Source organism: Medicago truncatula, chromosome 8 (genome assembly GCF_003473485.1).
Source record: "Medicago truncatula cultivar Jemalong A17 chromosome 8, MtrunA17r5.0-ANR, whole genome shotgun sequence".
In the NCBI taxonomy this organism is placed as follows: Eukaryota; Viridiplantae; Streptophyta; class Magnoliopsida; order Fabales; family Fabaceae; genus Medicago; species Medicago truncatula.
The window spans coordinates 25,368,329-25,384,342 of NC_053049.1; the positions used below are offsets into that span (position 1 = coordinate 25,368,329).

At 34.8% G+C, this 16,014-nt stretch overlaps 1 protein-coding gene and 1 non-coding gene across 2 annotated transcripts; both read right to left on the minus strand.

The window, feature by feature from the left end:
* Positions 1-3,403: 3,403 nt before the first annotated feature.
* LOC120577513 (uncharacterized) lies at positions 3,404-4,813 on the minus strand. Its single transcript, XM_039829077.1, has one exon. It carries the CDS (start codon positions 4,811-4,813, stop codon positions 3,404-3,406), a length of 1,410 nt encoding a protein of 469 aa, XP_039685011.1.
* Positions 4,814-15,731: 10,918 nt separating this feature from the next.
* TRNAS-AGA (transfer RNA serine (anticodon AGA)) lies at positions 15,732-15,813 on the minus strand. Its single transcript has one exon. It is a non-coding gene; the product is annotated as a tRNA-Ser (tRNA).
* Between the last annotated feature and the right edge of the window lie 201 nt (positions 15,814-16,014).

Sequence of the window (16,014 nt, forward strand, 5' to 3'; positions counted from 1 at the left end):
TATGTCAGCTTTTCGTTTTAGTCCCTCTAAAATTTTCCTTCAACTTTTAGTCCCTATAAAGTTTTCAATCTTCACTTTTGGTCCCTCTTTTAAAGTAAACTCATATGTAAGAATTCATATTATTTTATAAAATTTTCCAGAAAAATTCAAAATATTATAAGAATGACTCCAAAAAAAATTAAGAATTTTTTAACAAAACATGAATTTTTATACTGTTTATGGTTAAAAATTCATATTTAATTTGTGTTTTGTTAAAAAAATCTAATTTTTTTTAGGAATTGTTTTTTGAATATTTGACACATTTCTGCACAATTTCATCAAAAAATACAAAAATTAAATTAAAAATAGGGACCAAAAGTAGTGATTGAAAATTTTATAGGGACTAAAAGTTGAAGAAAAATTTTAAAGGGACTAAAACGAAAAGTTGACATATTTATAGAGACCAAAAACATATTTAACCTGTACTGTTTTGTATGTCGTAGGTGAATTCAATTTGGTTGTTTTAGGTTGCATCCCTATATCGTGGTGGTGTTGTGTAATCTGTAGCAGACTGTAATTACACTCGTGCATCACGTATATTATGCAGTACTCTTTATTAACTACTTTGAACATTGTACTTTTTTTTTTCGTTTCATGTTTTGGATTTCGTTTTTGTAATTTTTTTTTTTTTGGTTACAAAGCTAAGAAAAGAAAAAACAAGATAGGAAAGAAAAAGGTAAAAACACGCCTAAGCTCTAGGAAACGCAGTTCCCATGGCGTCTAATCTAATCAAAGGAATGAGATCATAAGGTGGGGTTGTATGTCTTGCAAACTCTTCGTTTGAAATTGCACCAAGCTTTGCCATGAAATCTGCACATTGGTTTCCTTCTCTATGACAATGTTGTATGGAGAAGTTTGTTGATAATAGCAAGTCTTGAATGTCTTGAATTAAAACAGCATAAGCATGGAAGCGGGAGCTACTGTTTGTGAGGAGCTTGACTGAAAGCAGTGAATCTGTGTAACAGATCATCTTTTCAATTCCATTTTCGGCTGCCATGAGTAACCCTTTGTGAATTGCCGTAAGTTCAGCGAACAAAATGTCCGTTGTTGCTTCAATAAAACCGGAGAAACCTTGAAGGAAAAAACCAGCTGAGTTTCGTAAAATACCTCCGTAACCGGCTCGGATTGGAGCTCCCAAGCAGCTGCCATCCACATTTAACACGACACCAGAGAAATTGCTATTGTTCCAACGAACCAGCGTTTGTGAGGACTGGGCCGTTGCGGCTTGATATGAAGCATTAATAGCAGAGATTGAGCTGTGGATGTTCAACATGATCTGATGGATAGACCAAGACTCATTGCTAAGGCACAGTAAATTGCGGTTTCGCCAGGACCACCAGAGACCAGAAAGGAAAAGGGAAGAGTTGTTACCAGTAGCGTGTTGTTTGATCCAGCTTTATGGAAAAGCTTCGTTGAAAAAAGCGGTATCCGTGAAACCGAGCCGGTGCCAAATAATTGAGGAGAAATGACAATCCCGAAGGCAATGCATAATGGTTTCTTCGTCTTCTCCACATCTGGAACAGGTGGAAGAGGGGGCCATATGACGGTGTTCGAAAAGAGACATTGTCGGAATGGCGTTATGGCAAGCTAACCAAATCAACAGTTTGAATTTTTCAGGGGACTTTAGCTTCCATAACCAAGACCAAGAGTGGGTAGAAAGCGGATTGGTGTCAGTATCCGAGTTGCGAAGTAGCCCAGCATAGCCGCAGTTTGCTGTGTATACCCCGTTGATATTGTGGCTCCATATGATGGTATCTTCTATTCTTTCATTGAATCTGAAGTTGGTGTTATTAATGTAATCTGCAATTGCTGGAGGCAGATTAGTGTAGAGAGCATGAGTGTGTTGACCGTTATGTGTGAAAACATCTTTAACCGTGAGTTGAATATCGTGGATGTCAATGATGGGAACGTGTGAGCCAATCAGTCCATGGGGGCTCCAATTATGGAACCAAAAGGAGGAGGTACCTGAACCAGCGCGCCATAGATAACCATTACGGAGGACATTTTTTGCTTTGATGATGGAAGATCAAGTGGGTGAACTGTTACTACTGCAGGTGGCTTGAAGGATGTTTGACCCTGTGGTATATTTGTTGGAAAGAATGTTTACCCATAATTTGTTTGTTGATTGAACCATGTCCCATACAAGTTTTCCAAGGAGACAAGTGTTGGCTTCTCTAGCTCTCCTGATTCCCAAACCTCCAGATTGTTTTGGGGTAGTTAATTTCTTCCAATTTACCAAGTTAACTCCTTTGTTGTTAGTGTCTTTCCAAAAGAAATTTCTGGTTGTCTGATCAATACTATCACAAATACTCCGAGGAAGCCAATTAATCTGCATATAGTAGGTGGGTATGGAGGATAAAACAGATGTTGCTAAAGTAAGTCTACCTGTTTTATTTAGAAGCCTATTTTTCCAAGTTGCCAAGCGCGATTTCATTTTTTCAATGATGAAGTTGAAATCACTCTTCTTAGGACGTCCATGGAGCATAGGGAAACCCAAATACTTGCCAAGTGAGGATGTGCTTTGGATTCCGGATATTGTAGTGAGGCTAGTGATTTTACCATGAGGAGTGCCTGACGAGTAAAATGCCCTTGATTTAGCAATGTTGATTCTTAGCCCCGAGGCTTGACTGAATCTTTCAAACAAATCATGAATAAGATGAACCTGAGAGGTCTTAGCCTTAGAAAAAAGAAGGGCATCATCTGCAAATAGGAGATGGGATAAATGCGGCCCCGTAGGGGTGATTTGGATGGGTGCCCATCTTCCTTGGACGACTGCTGAGTTGATAGTAGCTGAAAGCTTTTCCATGCAAAGGATGAAAAGATAAGGGGACAACGGATCACCTTGTCGGAGGCCATGAGAAGGCTTGAAAGGCGGCAACTTGTTCCCGTTCCAAAGTATAGAGTAACTAGGAGAAGCTACGCAATGCATGATGAGCTTGATGGTGATGTTCGGAAATCCAAAATCATGGAGGCAGTTGCTTAGGAAATCCTAGTTGACGTTGTCAAAAGCTTTCTCCAAGTCAAGCTTGTAAGCTACGTAACCCTTCTTCCTTTTAGAGTGCTTCATGAAATGAATAATTTCCTGCAAAACAATAGAGTTATCTGCAGTGCCCCTACCAGGCAGAAAGCTGCTTTGATAGGGACCAATAATGTTAGTAAGAATAGGCCGAAGCCTGTGAACCAGGACCTTTGTAATAATTTTGTAAGTAATATTACAAAGGCTAATAGGCCTGAAGTCTTTGTAAGTGGTGGGTGGGTCAATTTTTGGGATAAGTGCAATGAGAGTGTTTGAAATCTCTGGATCAAAGTGACCTGTTTGGAAAGCGGTTTGGACCATGTGGTAAATGTCATTGCCAACAATGTGTCAGTACTGCTTGAAGAAGATGCAATGGAAACCATCCGGACCAGGGGCTTTGTAGGGTTTCATGGAGTTAAGGGCAACATAAACTTCATTTTTGGTGATTGGGGTGGTTAGGGAATTTCTCCCCTCTTCAGTAATGGAAAGGTGGGTACCTTCAGTGAAAGTTCGGTCACGATTGTCTTGGCTAGCCGTGAAGAAGAGCTTGAAGTAATTTTGTGCTTCTTGTTGGAGAGTATCACTATCGAAAGACCAAGTACCACAGGGGAGCTGAAGTCTATGTACTCGATTTCTCTTTCTTCTAACTATGGTTTGAGTGTGGAAGAAAGTAGTGTTTTTATCTCCAAATTTCACCCATTTTTCTCTTGATTTTTGATACCAAAGCATTTCTTCTTGGAATAGAATATGATTGTATTCCTTTTGGAGTTCTTTCTCAAGGTGGGAGTGCCGGATGGAATCAACCCTTTCAAGATAATTTTGAATTCCTTTGAGTCGGTTTTCAATATGCTTTTTCCTTTGGAAGATGTTGCCAAAGATTTCATGATTGAAGTTGACGGAATTCTCTTTGACATTATTCAAGGCCGAAATGATGTTATGGGTGCGTGGTTGCCAAGAATTTTTTACCAAGCTCTCGTATTCACCATGATCGATCCAAGCTGCCTCAAAGCGAAAAGGCCGCTCACCTCTAGATAAAGGAAGTCCTCCAAAACGTAGGAGAAGAGGATTGTGGTCGGAATGGAGCCTACAAAGAACCTCCACGAAGGCTTCCGGGAAGTTCAAGCGCCAGTTAACATTAGCCAATCCTCTATCAAGCTTTTTGGAGAGAATGCGGATGCCATTACTGTTTCTATGCCAAGTAAACTTTCCACCGGTGGTTGTGAGATCAAGAAGGTTGCAAGAATTCATGAAGTTTGAGAATGAAGCAGCTCGGCTATGGTGGAAGACGCCACCTCTTTGGTCACTAGGTAGGAGAGTTTCGTTGAAATCTCCTATGATCATCCAGGGCGCATCAATGGAGTGGCTGAGGTTAATTAAATGATTCCAAAGGATGGGGCGTTGAGTTGGGTTAGGGCTTGCATAGATGCAAGTGCAAAAAGAGGAAGCATGGCCGCGGTTGATAGTGAAAGAAATGTAGTGGGGGTTGGAGTTAGTGATAGTTGTTAAGATGTTTGTAGCTGAGTGTTTTAGAAGCCATATACCTCCGGAATGTCCATTAGCTTCTATGATGTGAATGGGGGTATAATCAATGTTAGCCCAGAAGGTGGAAAGTCTATGATAAGGGACATGAGTTTCATAAATTGCTATGAAGGTTGGGTTGTGTTTGCTCATCAATTCTTTTAGGTTTCTTCTTGCATTGTTATTTTGAGCCCCTCTAATATTCCAAGAGAGGATGGTGATATCAAGGAGAGCTTCCATAACAACGTAATCAGAAAAGAACAAGAGAAGAAAGGTGCTACGTGACCATGTCCTCATCTTGAGTTTCTTGAGTATCCAGGTTCTGATGAATATCATCCTTATGATAGCTAGTTTCACCAATTTGGTCTTTTGTGGGGTGGTTAGCTTCTTGGTCATTTGGAATAGGGGTGGCGAGCATGAAACTTGAATTAGGGTCGGGTTCAGGTGTTGGATTATTGACTAAGGTGGGATCATTTTCTTGAACTTCATTTGTGGTAGTTTGTTTAGTTGGTAACTGTTGGGTTGTTTTTGGCACGTGCGGTTCAGGGGTGGTCTTGTGGCTGTGTGGGGGCGACAAGACTAAAGGGTTGACTTGGGAGAAGTCAAAGACTGGTTCATCAGTGGCCATGGTGTCATGTCTGCGACGTTTCCTGTCTTTGGGCACTTGAAGGATGCGTCTTTGGACAGTAATGGGGCATGACTGGTTATTTGGAAAGGGTAGGCCAGTTTTGTTTCTAGTTGTTAGATGATTAAGGGCATTGAACCTGTTATTTTTTGTTGTAACGGTTTTTTGGGGATTTATGATGACGTTTTTTGTTGGTTTCTTTTTTCTAGTGACAAGTAACCATTCCCCATGTAGCACATGATTATCTCCATCAATGGCATTTAATTGGTCATCATTTGGTAATGAATCCTTAGACGAAATAGTAACGGCTTTACCTTTTTGGACGTTTTGAATTAAATGCTCATCGGAGGTGGGTGTTGACCGAGTTTGTTGGCTGTCAACGGCTGGTTGGTGGACGGATGGAGGTGTTGGTTCGCTGGAGGTGGACGGCTGGAGGTGGCGTGTTGATGAGCAGTTTCTTCCCAAGTGACCATAGCATCCGCAGTTGGTGCAAATTAGGTGGAGACCCTCGTACTGAACTTTGTACCAATGTCCGTTGACCCAAATTTTCCCTACCACCGGCATAGTTAGATCAATTTCCACACAGACTCTGGCAAACTTACCTCTTTCAATTTTCAGGGTGTTTGTGTCGACCTTGATGGGGCGGCCAAGAGCAGAAGCCATAGCTAGCAAGAAACTCTCATCATAGTATACTAAGTTCAGACCTGGGAATCTCACCCAAACAATTGTTTTGTCAACTTTGGCGTTTGGAGATGCAAATTCAGGTGACCAGTGTGTGACTGCAAGGCAGTGATCAAATATTAACCAAGGACCTCCCGTGATGACTTTCTCTTTGTCTGCCGCTTGATCAAATTTCACCATGTAGAAACCGTTATTGTTGTCCATGATTTCGAAACTCCCTTGTGGTTTCCATGTTCGTTGTAGCCTTTCTTTCATGGTATGGTAGCCGAGGTTTTTCCCCAGCAACTTGACAACAATAGCGTCCTTCCATGGCGTGCATAATTTTTGGAAGACAGATGGTTCAAGGTAAACTTTAGGAAGGAGTCGGTTACCATTCTCATGTTCAATGCGAACAAGATTTTTCTCGATCATGTCTTCCTTTTCACGTAGCATTGGTTCTTGAGATGGTCCTAGGAGTTTGTCTCGGAAAGAGATCTTTGGGGAAGATGGCTTGTAAGGATCGGGTGGTTTATTGGTGGCTTGAAGGTTTTGGTCACTCAGAGCAGAGAAAACGAACTCAGAACTCATCTTAATTTTTTCGTTTTTGTAATTGAAGGTGAACATGATTTGTTGTATTTCTTGAGTCGTGGAGATATTTCTCAGTCCGTAGCCGACGTTAATTCAACAACATGAATCAGGCGGGATGCACGCTAGTACAAACTTAATTTGCCAACTTTGTTGCAACCATTATTGTCAAAATCCCGACTTAAATCCTAAAATTCAGGATTTTGCGATCTTTATTATAAACATTTCCCCTATTTTATTTTGATAGTAGACGTGACAACCTTATATTGAAAGGTACATTTAATGTTTTCTTATCATCCAATCAAATTGAATTATGACTCATTTATTTTTTATTAGCCAATCAAAATGATTCATGACACTTTATAGTTTTCATCAGCCAGTCAAAATTGATCATGTCGTGATTTTTTCCCTATATATTGAAAATTTGTTTTTCATTGTTTTCTTATGTCTCTTCCCCATCTCTTCCTCCATAAACAAATTCATAAAAAAAAAAAAAGTATATTCTGTGTTTTAAAAGCATGGAAGTTTTTTGTAAACAAAACAACATAGAAGTTTAATCACTTGGTTGTAGATTTTGGGGTTGATTTTATTTTTTGTGTATCTTATTGTTAATTGTTAATTCTACTTTCTCAGGATCCCATTGAAGAGCATGTGTCTATATTATTCGACTTCAAGGCGCTCAAAATCAGCAATACAATTTTTAGTCGAGACAATGTTTTGTATTTGATATAGAATCAAGATGTTAGAGTTTATATACCTTATGTTGATTGAATATTACTTAATGAATTGATATGTCGAAAAACTAATATCAATAAATTTATTTAGCTTTTATCTATAAATTTTCTCATTTCTTCCAATTTATTCCAATTGATATGTCGACTTAATAAATATTACTATAGATGTTAGAGTTTATCCTTCCTTTATTCCAATTTTTTTTCTCATTAACTTATTATCATTCATGTGTGTTCTCTTCATGACATTGCTCTCTCGCAAGTCAGAAGTTCTAATTTTGTTCCCGTTTGAACCAAAATTACAGCCACTCACAACGAGCAATGGTTTTTAGCTTCAAATTGCATTTTCTTTGAATTCTCTATTACTAATTTTCAAGACATGAATGAATCAGAATTCAATTTAATTATAACCAAATAGGGAATTACACAAAGCCAACAACGAGATAACCAAAGTCATATATAACATAAAAATTTTGGCCAAAAAAAATATATTTACCTTTAACCCGATTATTTGTTACATTAAATTCACATCTAGAATCATGGAATCATCATAGAAAATAGAAGAAATATAAGGGGAGTACTAATTTCCCTGCATTGTTTGCATTCATATAAGGTAATGCGAAAAAGAATTCTTTAAATAAAAACGATGTAAACAAAAAAAAAATTAATAACAAAAATATTTAGAGTATAATATTTATTACATATTCAAATTTTTCTTCATGGATATTAATTGTCATTTACTTGAGTCAAGAATGGATGAACGTGGGTTCATCGAGAATGTAGCTATAAAATTTTGATTTTTCTTTTAAAAAGATCATGAAACTTTACTTCGAAAAAACTTGCATTTCATTGGTCCATGAAATTAAAAGTTTTTGATATTTATCGACTACTTTATTTTAAGTTGTTGTGGGCGAGTTTCTACCTTTTTTTTTGTGGTGGTCGAGGTTTCAATCCCGGATCTTGCATATTTTATGCATTGTCCATACCAGCTGAGTTTATACCCTTTAAACACAATTAATTAATTCCCTAAAAAAACACAATTAATTAGTAAAATAACTCATTTAAATTTGCTTCAAGACAGCAAACCATACACAACAATATTGTGCATTAAACGTGTGCATTAAAACACGTTCAACAACATTAATTTATATGCATTAAATGTGTTTTTTTATTGTCAAGAAAAAAGATTGAAAATGTGGCTTTTAAATAAGTCTTATAAGTGTCCCATGAGCTTAGCTCAATTGGAAGGGACATTGCATAATAAGTTAAAAAGGAGAATTTTTAGCCACTAAAATACTTGACAAAAAAATAAATAAGACTTATAAGTAAAGATATTTACTCCCTAAAAAAAAGTAAAGATATTTACACCAATAAAATATGTCTATAAGAAGTTTGAGGTATGTAGTTCAAACTTGAAAGAATTAGTAAAAATTAATCTAACAACAAATATAACCAATTTCTGCTCCCTTCTATTTTATATTGCTGGGTTCAAATATAACCACTTTCTACTCCCTTCTATTTTATTTTAATACCTTAATACTCGCTGCTTTTTCTATTTGTAATGTTGCTATTTTACTTTTTTATATTTTAATATTTTATATTTTCTTTTTGTGCTTAGATTTGATTTTTCTTTATTTATTTTATTTATACTTGAGAAGGAAACAAATCGGTAGGCAAGAATAAATTCATCACATTTTCACAAAACGTTTGAATCGAGATCAAACTCAAAGTGGTTTTTTACTTTGGAGTGGTAATAATGAAAAGAATAATGATATTTGTACAACCATTTTTGTGATAATTTTAAGACAATCTTCTTATTCACTCTTCTTATTGGTCAACGAAAATCATTTAATGCTCTTTAGACTAGAGACTTTTTTTTTTCCTTTCTCATATCCAATTTCAAATGCTATTATAAGATAGTATCTTATATAGGGGATGTAGTAGCTCAGATGGTAGATAAAAAAAAAATAGCATTTTATATAAGCATATTTTCTCTAGCAAGCTCCACGGATATTTAAATTCTCTTTAACTTACTAGAACCTAAATAAACTGCTTTAATAAATTGTTTTAATACAGTTTCATTTTTTTTTTTAATAGTTATCAACAAAAAAAATAAGAAGAATTGTTTTACTAGCAAATAAAGAAATTGTCCCCATGAGCTTAGCTCATTTGACAAGGGATAATGCACAATGTGTGCAGGGGCCGAGGTTCGAACACCAGACACCCCACTTATTCATTTTATTAAGGTGAATTTCTCTAGTCACTGAGCTACTTGACCAAAAAAATAAATAAATTAATATATAGTTTAAACAACGGCGCTGCTATATATTCCGAGTGGTTGGGAAATTATTGTCGCGATATTAAACATTATCCTTTAAAGTATAAAAAGTAAAGTACATTTGATAAGAAACATTGGTAAACATAACTAATATGTTAATACACCTCAATGTGACTAATACATGAACCAAATAATTGAATTCAAATGATTAATAAGCTCTCTGAGGACATATTTTATGAAAACACGCACACTCCTCATCCTCGAAATAAATCTTGCTTATTGGGTGTATTTCTTAGTCACTCATTCATGTTATCATTTTTTTTTCCAATAAGTTTCAACACATATTGAATTACATGCATTATACATATTTAAATTTGTCATTTATTTTGATTGATTTATGGTGAAAAATAGCCAAAAAATTTAAAGTTCAAGGTGCAAATTAGCCAAATTTTCTTCTTATTTTTAAATGCTAATAATTGCAATAGTTTTCCTAATAAATGCATTACTAACTATTTAACCATTAATTAACCATTAAGTTTAGCATATTTTCTCACTTTTTATATTTTACGATCCATAAATCATGCAATTGCTTATGTGTTTTTTATTAAGTTATGTGATTTTTTTTTTCTCTCAAAAAAAAAAAGTCATGTGGTGTTTTTAATAAGACCGTAATCATTTAAATTTACTGAATTCCTTTGATTACATCTTTTCCACCGTGTCTTTATTAACCTTACTTTACTACTTCATTTGCTCCCTTCTAGCTATTTTATTTTAATCCCCTTTTTTTGTCAGCATTTACTAAGTTATTGCAAATTTTACAATATCATATTTCTAATCAAACATTTTTTAGAGATATATAATACCAATTAACGAATAATTATTGTATTTATAGCAATATCGTTGACAATCAAACAATTTCAATGTATTTTTAAGTAAATAAGGATGCGGATTTTTTCTTGCCTTTTAAATTTGAAACATTGACCATTAATTCCTTTATTTGCACTCCCACATATTACATCTATTGAAGATCAAAATTTGTACTTTTTTTTGTTTGTTGGGTACGTATGTAACTCATTTACCAAAGATTAAAAGTGAAGAAATTTAAAATAATATAAGTATGCATCTTATCAACTCATCATAAGACATTGACGTTTTTCCATGGTTTGTTTCCTACCAAAGACAAAAAAATGAAGGAATTTAAAATAAAGTAAAAATTTAAATAATTTTTCTATTTAATATAATTTTTTTTAGGGAAATGACATTAAAAAGATAAGAAAACAATTCACCGTAATATTCATAGTTCTGCGGGAGTATACAATGAGTTGAATCATCATATTCGGCTAAGAGAATTCCCATAAATGAAATTGACACCACATTTTGACCCAAAACCTTAAGACATTAGGTATATAGGCCATCTCACTAATATTTTTGAGTAATTAATTTTTCAAAAATTAGACTTATTTAAAAAAACACAATAACATTTAAGAAATTCTAATAAACACGTATTTTGTTAATTCAAAATAACACATTAGAACTTTTCTATGGTTAAATCTAACCAAAGACACAACATGAAAAAATTTAAAATAATAGGTATTGATTAAAAAAATTGCAGGAAAACGAACAACAGCCAAAAATTTAAATTTAATATAAAAATTAAACATATACTCTTACATTGATCATCACATTTACATGTGTCTCAACATATACAATTGTATCTAATATGGAACTTTAAATCACAATTGACACATTAACATATCTTTTTTAAGTATGAGACTTTTTGCGTCTGTGATTTGGTGACATAATCAAATAAGGTAAAACAGAGGCATAACATGGTTAAATAGGTGGATTGATGGTGATTTTATGGAGAAGGGTTTATGATTCTAACTTTCACGAAAAGAGAGAAATGAAATTAGAAAATGAAAGAATATGAAAAAAGTAATTTGAAAATGAGAGAAATGATAGGAAAAAAGTAGTGATTGTTTTGTCCGTGGAAACATTGAAAATAGAGCGAGTTATTGGTAATTTTATGGTTTAGTTGAAGGAGTATTGATTCTACCCAAAAAAATAAATAAACTCAATAAAAAAATGACACATGATTTTAAAGTGTCGCTTTGTCAACTCAGCAAAAACATGCATTTTTTCATTGTTAGATCCTACCAAAAAGCAAAAGTGAAGGTATTTTACATAATAAAAGTTGGATAAAAACTTTTGCATGAAAGTAAATGACATCAAAAAAACATATATTTAATATATAAAAAATTAAGCAAACGAATTTCAAAACATAACAAAACAATTTCAAAACTTAACAAAACTATTAATCATGATGTTCAGAGTTCTTAGAGTGCCTACAATAGGTTTGATCATCTCATTTGATCAAGAAAAACCCTACACGTGAAATTCACACCACATCTAAATTCAAAACCTTAAGACATTGGATATATTAGTCATCTCACTTGTATGTTGCTCAATATCTACTCTTACATATAATGTATAAGTTTAAATGACACATGACACATTAACGTCTTTCCCTAAAGTGTTATCTACTCTTATTTGATTCACAACTTCACCCAAAATCTTAAGACATTAGATACATGAGTCATCTCATTTATATGTTTCTCAACATCTACTATTGCATTCAATGTGTTATTTTAACTCATACTTGACACGTTAACATCTCTCTATTAAGCATGAGACTCTCTGTATCTGCTATCCACCACCACGGACCACTTCCGCTCCCCGAAAATGTTGAAGCAGATATGATATCACCATTGAGACTTATGGGGGAGCCAACGCTTGTGTGAATCGACACATTGCATAAAGAGCAATCACACGAGTGATAATGATGTTACATCTTCATCCAAAATTTAAAGTCTTAAGTATTTGAGTTTTATTTTCACTTATTTACTCTTCAACCTCCAATATTTTATCCAATATTGAGATTTAACATACATTTAATACTTTAAAATATTCTCTCCCTTAAGGATGACGAAATTCTAGCCCGTGCTTGGCACGGGTGTCCATGCTAGTTTTCTTCAACTTCAACGACTGAAATCCATAGTAGAATCCTAAAATAGGCAAAATTCATCGATTTTGATTGCGATTTTACGATTTCTTATAAATCAAGTCATTTATGACTATATACCATTTATAACATATATTTAGTATTATTATTTTTGGTAAAGTCCATCGATTTTGATTGCGATTTTACAATTTCTTATATCGATTCTACAAAAGTTTTTGACTAAAATCATTCGATTTAAATTGCGATTTTACGATTACCGGTTTTGCTATTCCCTTTCGAATTGAAATAAAGTCCTGATTTTGACAACCTTTGTTGCCACTAATGCAAACCCATGAGAATATAATAAAACACTATCCAAATACTTGAACAGTTGAACATCATCTTCGTTTCATCTGCAGACAGCACTCCCCTGCCATGCGCGCCTTACTTCTTCAACGCTTCTTTCCACACAGAATATAGCATTCTATGTGCCATAGTTCTGCATGGTTGGCACCATAGTCCTGCATGTTAAACAAATGTAGAAGATTACATGAAAACGTCACTAAAGGATGTGAGTAGCCAATTATTTCCTTGAGCTGCACCAAATAAATGTAGAGGAATGCTAGCAACACTCTCTTTTGAGCACTCTCTAGCATTCATTTTTTATTGGGTGAAAACAATGTGGAACCTAGACTTTGGAAATGGAACCCACATAAAGTGGTGGTTATGTGGAACATAAATTGATTTCACCCAATAAAAAAGTAAGTGCTTGAGAGAGTGCTCAAAAAAGAGTGTTCCTAACATTGTTCATGTATGTAATGACAAATGAAGTGTGAGCCCGTTTACAACTTTCATTCTCCCACGTAGTTGTTATCATTCACACAATCAGTACCATGCATTTCATTTCCAATTGAATGTGCCGATAGCAATTAAGAATCGAGTTTTACTTTTCCCACCCTATGTCTTTCCTCACACGCCCTATTTTTTTCAATTTTTACCCCTGGTTCGAATTTCGTTTTCCGGCTTGCATTGTTTGAATTTGACAGATGTATCCGGATTTTAAACTTAGGAATGGTTTTTTTTTCCATAACTTTTACAATTTTAAGCTTTAAAATTCGTAATATAAAATGCAAATAAAATAAAAAACAGAAATAAAAAGACACAGATATAAAAACAACTCATTTTATTAATATATGAACAATACATTACAATAATTTTCAAGTTTTTTAAGCTTATTACATAAGATTCTAAATCTATTTCTAATCTCCTAAGAGCCTAATTCTAATCTCCTAAGAGCCTAACCACTGCTATGTGATAGGACATAGCAGTAGTTTCCCTATTGGAGGGCAATCGGAGGAGGAGGGAAGAGGAGGGCGATAAGAAGAGAACAATGCCCTTGAGGGAGGTAGGAGGTGCTCAAACTTACACCCAGACAGGCCAAGTTAGGAATCACACTGACCCACATAACCCCTAGATGAACCGCACTTTGCTGCAGCGCGGTTCCATTCTCATTGCCCGTTCATACAAACCCTGAAAGTTTTCAACGAGATCCTTATCTATGAAAGGCCCACGATGGAAAATCATGGTTGTAGAAGGAAGAAAACGAGGAGAGGGTGGGATTTGAAAGGCTATTTATAGGGAGGGGTGGGTCAGAAACGGTTGGGAGGTCATAAATGCAGTTAAAAAATGTGGTAAAATGTGTTTTCTTAACTTGACCACCGACAAAAACGTGTGGTGCAGACCACCGGCCATGACTGATGCGTTCCAAAATATAAAATCCGGAATGTGCCTTTGTGTTCCGGAATATATTTTCCGGATAAATACGATAATGGTGAACGAGGGAAAAGTTGACACTTCTTGTAGGCCTAAGGAAGTTCCGGAATGCTTCAGCATTTGATTCTTTAGAAAGAGAGTCATTAATGTAGGTTTGGACGATTACAACCACTAACATGTTTTCATTGACTGTAGTAAATGACCTAGGACTTGTTTTAGGTTATAAATAGGCTTCCATCTTCAACAAATACCTTCATTCTTCACTTCACCTCTTTTCTTCCTTTTTCTTCAAATATTTTTGGTTTTTTAGGGGTGTCGGTTGTGTCATGGTCATTGTTGACTGTTCATATGAACCCTGCAATAGAATTGCAGCTTGTGTGGGGTTCATATAACGGTCAACAGAGACCCTTGACATCAAAGAAAGACACAAAAAAGCACATAACATCTGATCCGGATTTCGTTTTTCGAAAACACTAACAATCTGGTCCGGATTATATAATCCGGACCAAGGGTATATTTGAAAATTTTGGAGGACGCGTGACTAGCAAAAACATGCAATTTTGGCAGCAGGGTAGAAAAAGTAAAACTCTTGAGAATCTCTCCATTTGATTGTCAAACCGTAATGAAGGGAATTGACTCATTTAATTTTTGTAGTGTGAGTAGTTTCCAACTTATTTATGCAAAGGAAATAAGGCAAAACTGAACAGTAACTACTATAATGCCAATGTGATTAATCATTTTATTGGCCTTTTTGAGCCGAGAACATGAATCAGCACCTTGAGCTGATTACATCTTCATGAGATAATCACTAACTCACAACTTGTTGCAAATTATTTTATTAAAACCATAACAATACTAATAATTGACCATTTGGTTTAATAGCCAAATATTATTTTACTAGGAAAATAGCATGCTTGTTTGGAATTAAAAAAATGAATAAAATATTCATTATTTATATGTTTCCTTCCACATGTTTAATGAGCTCTTGATCTCATCAGCTTTGAAAGGAGAGGGTTTTGAGAAGCTTAATTTACTTCTTAATACAAAATCCCCCTAAAAAAATTTAGTTATATAAATCCCCCTTACTAAAAAAATTGTATTGAATGAGGGTGTTGGAGAGTTTGACTAAATTTTTGAAATTCAATATATATAGTTATGGTACTCTCAAAATTAAAAAGTACATTAATCAATGTATTCTTTTATCCATCTTTCGCTAGAAAAACACTCTTTCAAAAAGTTTAAAAGCTTTCTTATCTTTGGAAAACCTTAAAACTTTTAGTTAACAATGCTAATTATGACAGATTTGTAAGAAAAAGGTGGAGCCTAACCACTACGATGTTTGTCTAGTAATATTTTGTTTTGACTATCTTAAACTCGTTGAGAAAGAAAAATAAATAGTGCATGTAACTTTAAAAAAATAAAAATAAAGAGGACGATTTGATTTCCAAAAGTGCAAAAGGTCCTAAGTTCAAAGAAGAAAATCAATTGAAAAAAATGAAAGTAGGCGTGGACGGCAAGATTCGAACCTGCGCGGGCAAAGCCCACATGATTTCTAGTCATGCCCGATAACCACTCCGGCACGTCCACTTTGTTACCAAAGAATTTCATTATCATATATTTATTGGTAATGCCGTATTTTAAATCACCATCATTGCTCATTGAAGCTAATACACGAAGAAAATTCAGGATCTCAAGGCTTTAAGTTTCCTTTTCTTAGTGTTATCAAGGCTCGAAACTGTCCAACAATAAAAACGAAACTTCACATGCCAGATTGCACAAATATTAGGA

Coding starts and splice junctions, on each gene's coding strand:
- LOC120577513 (XM_039829077.1), bottom strand. CDS start 4,813: ATGGAAGCTCTCCTTGATATCACCATCCTCTCTTGGAATATTAGAGGG.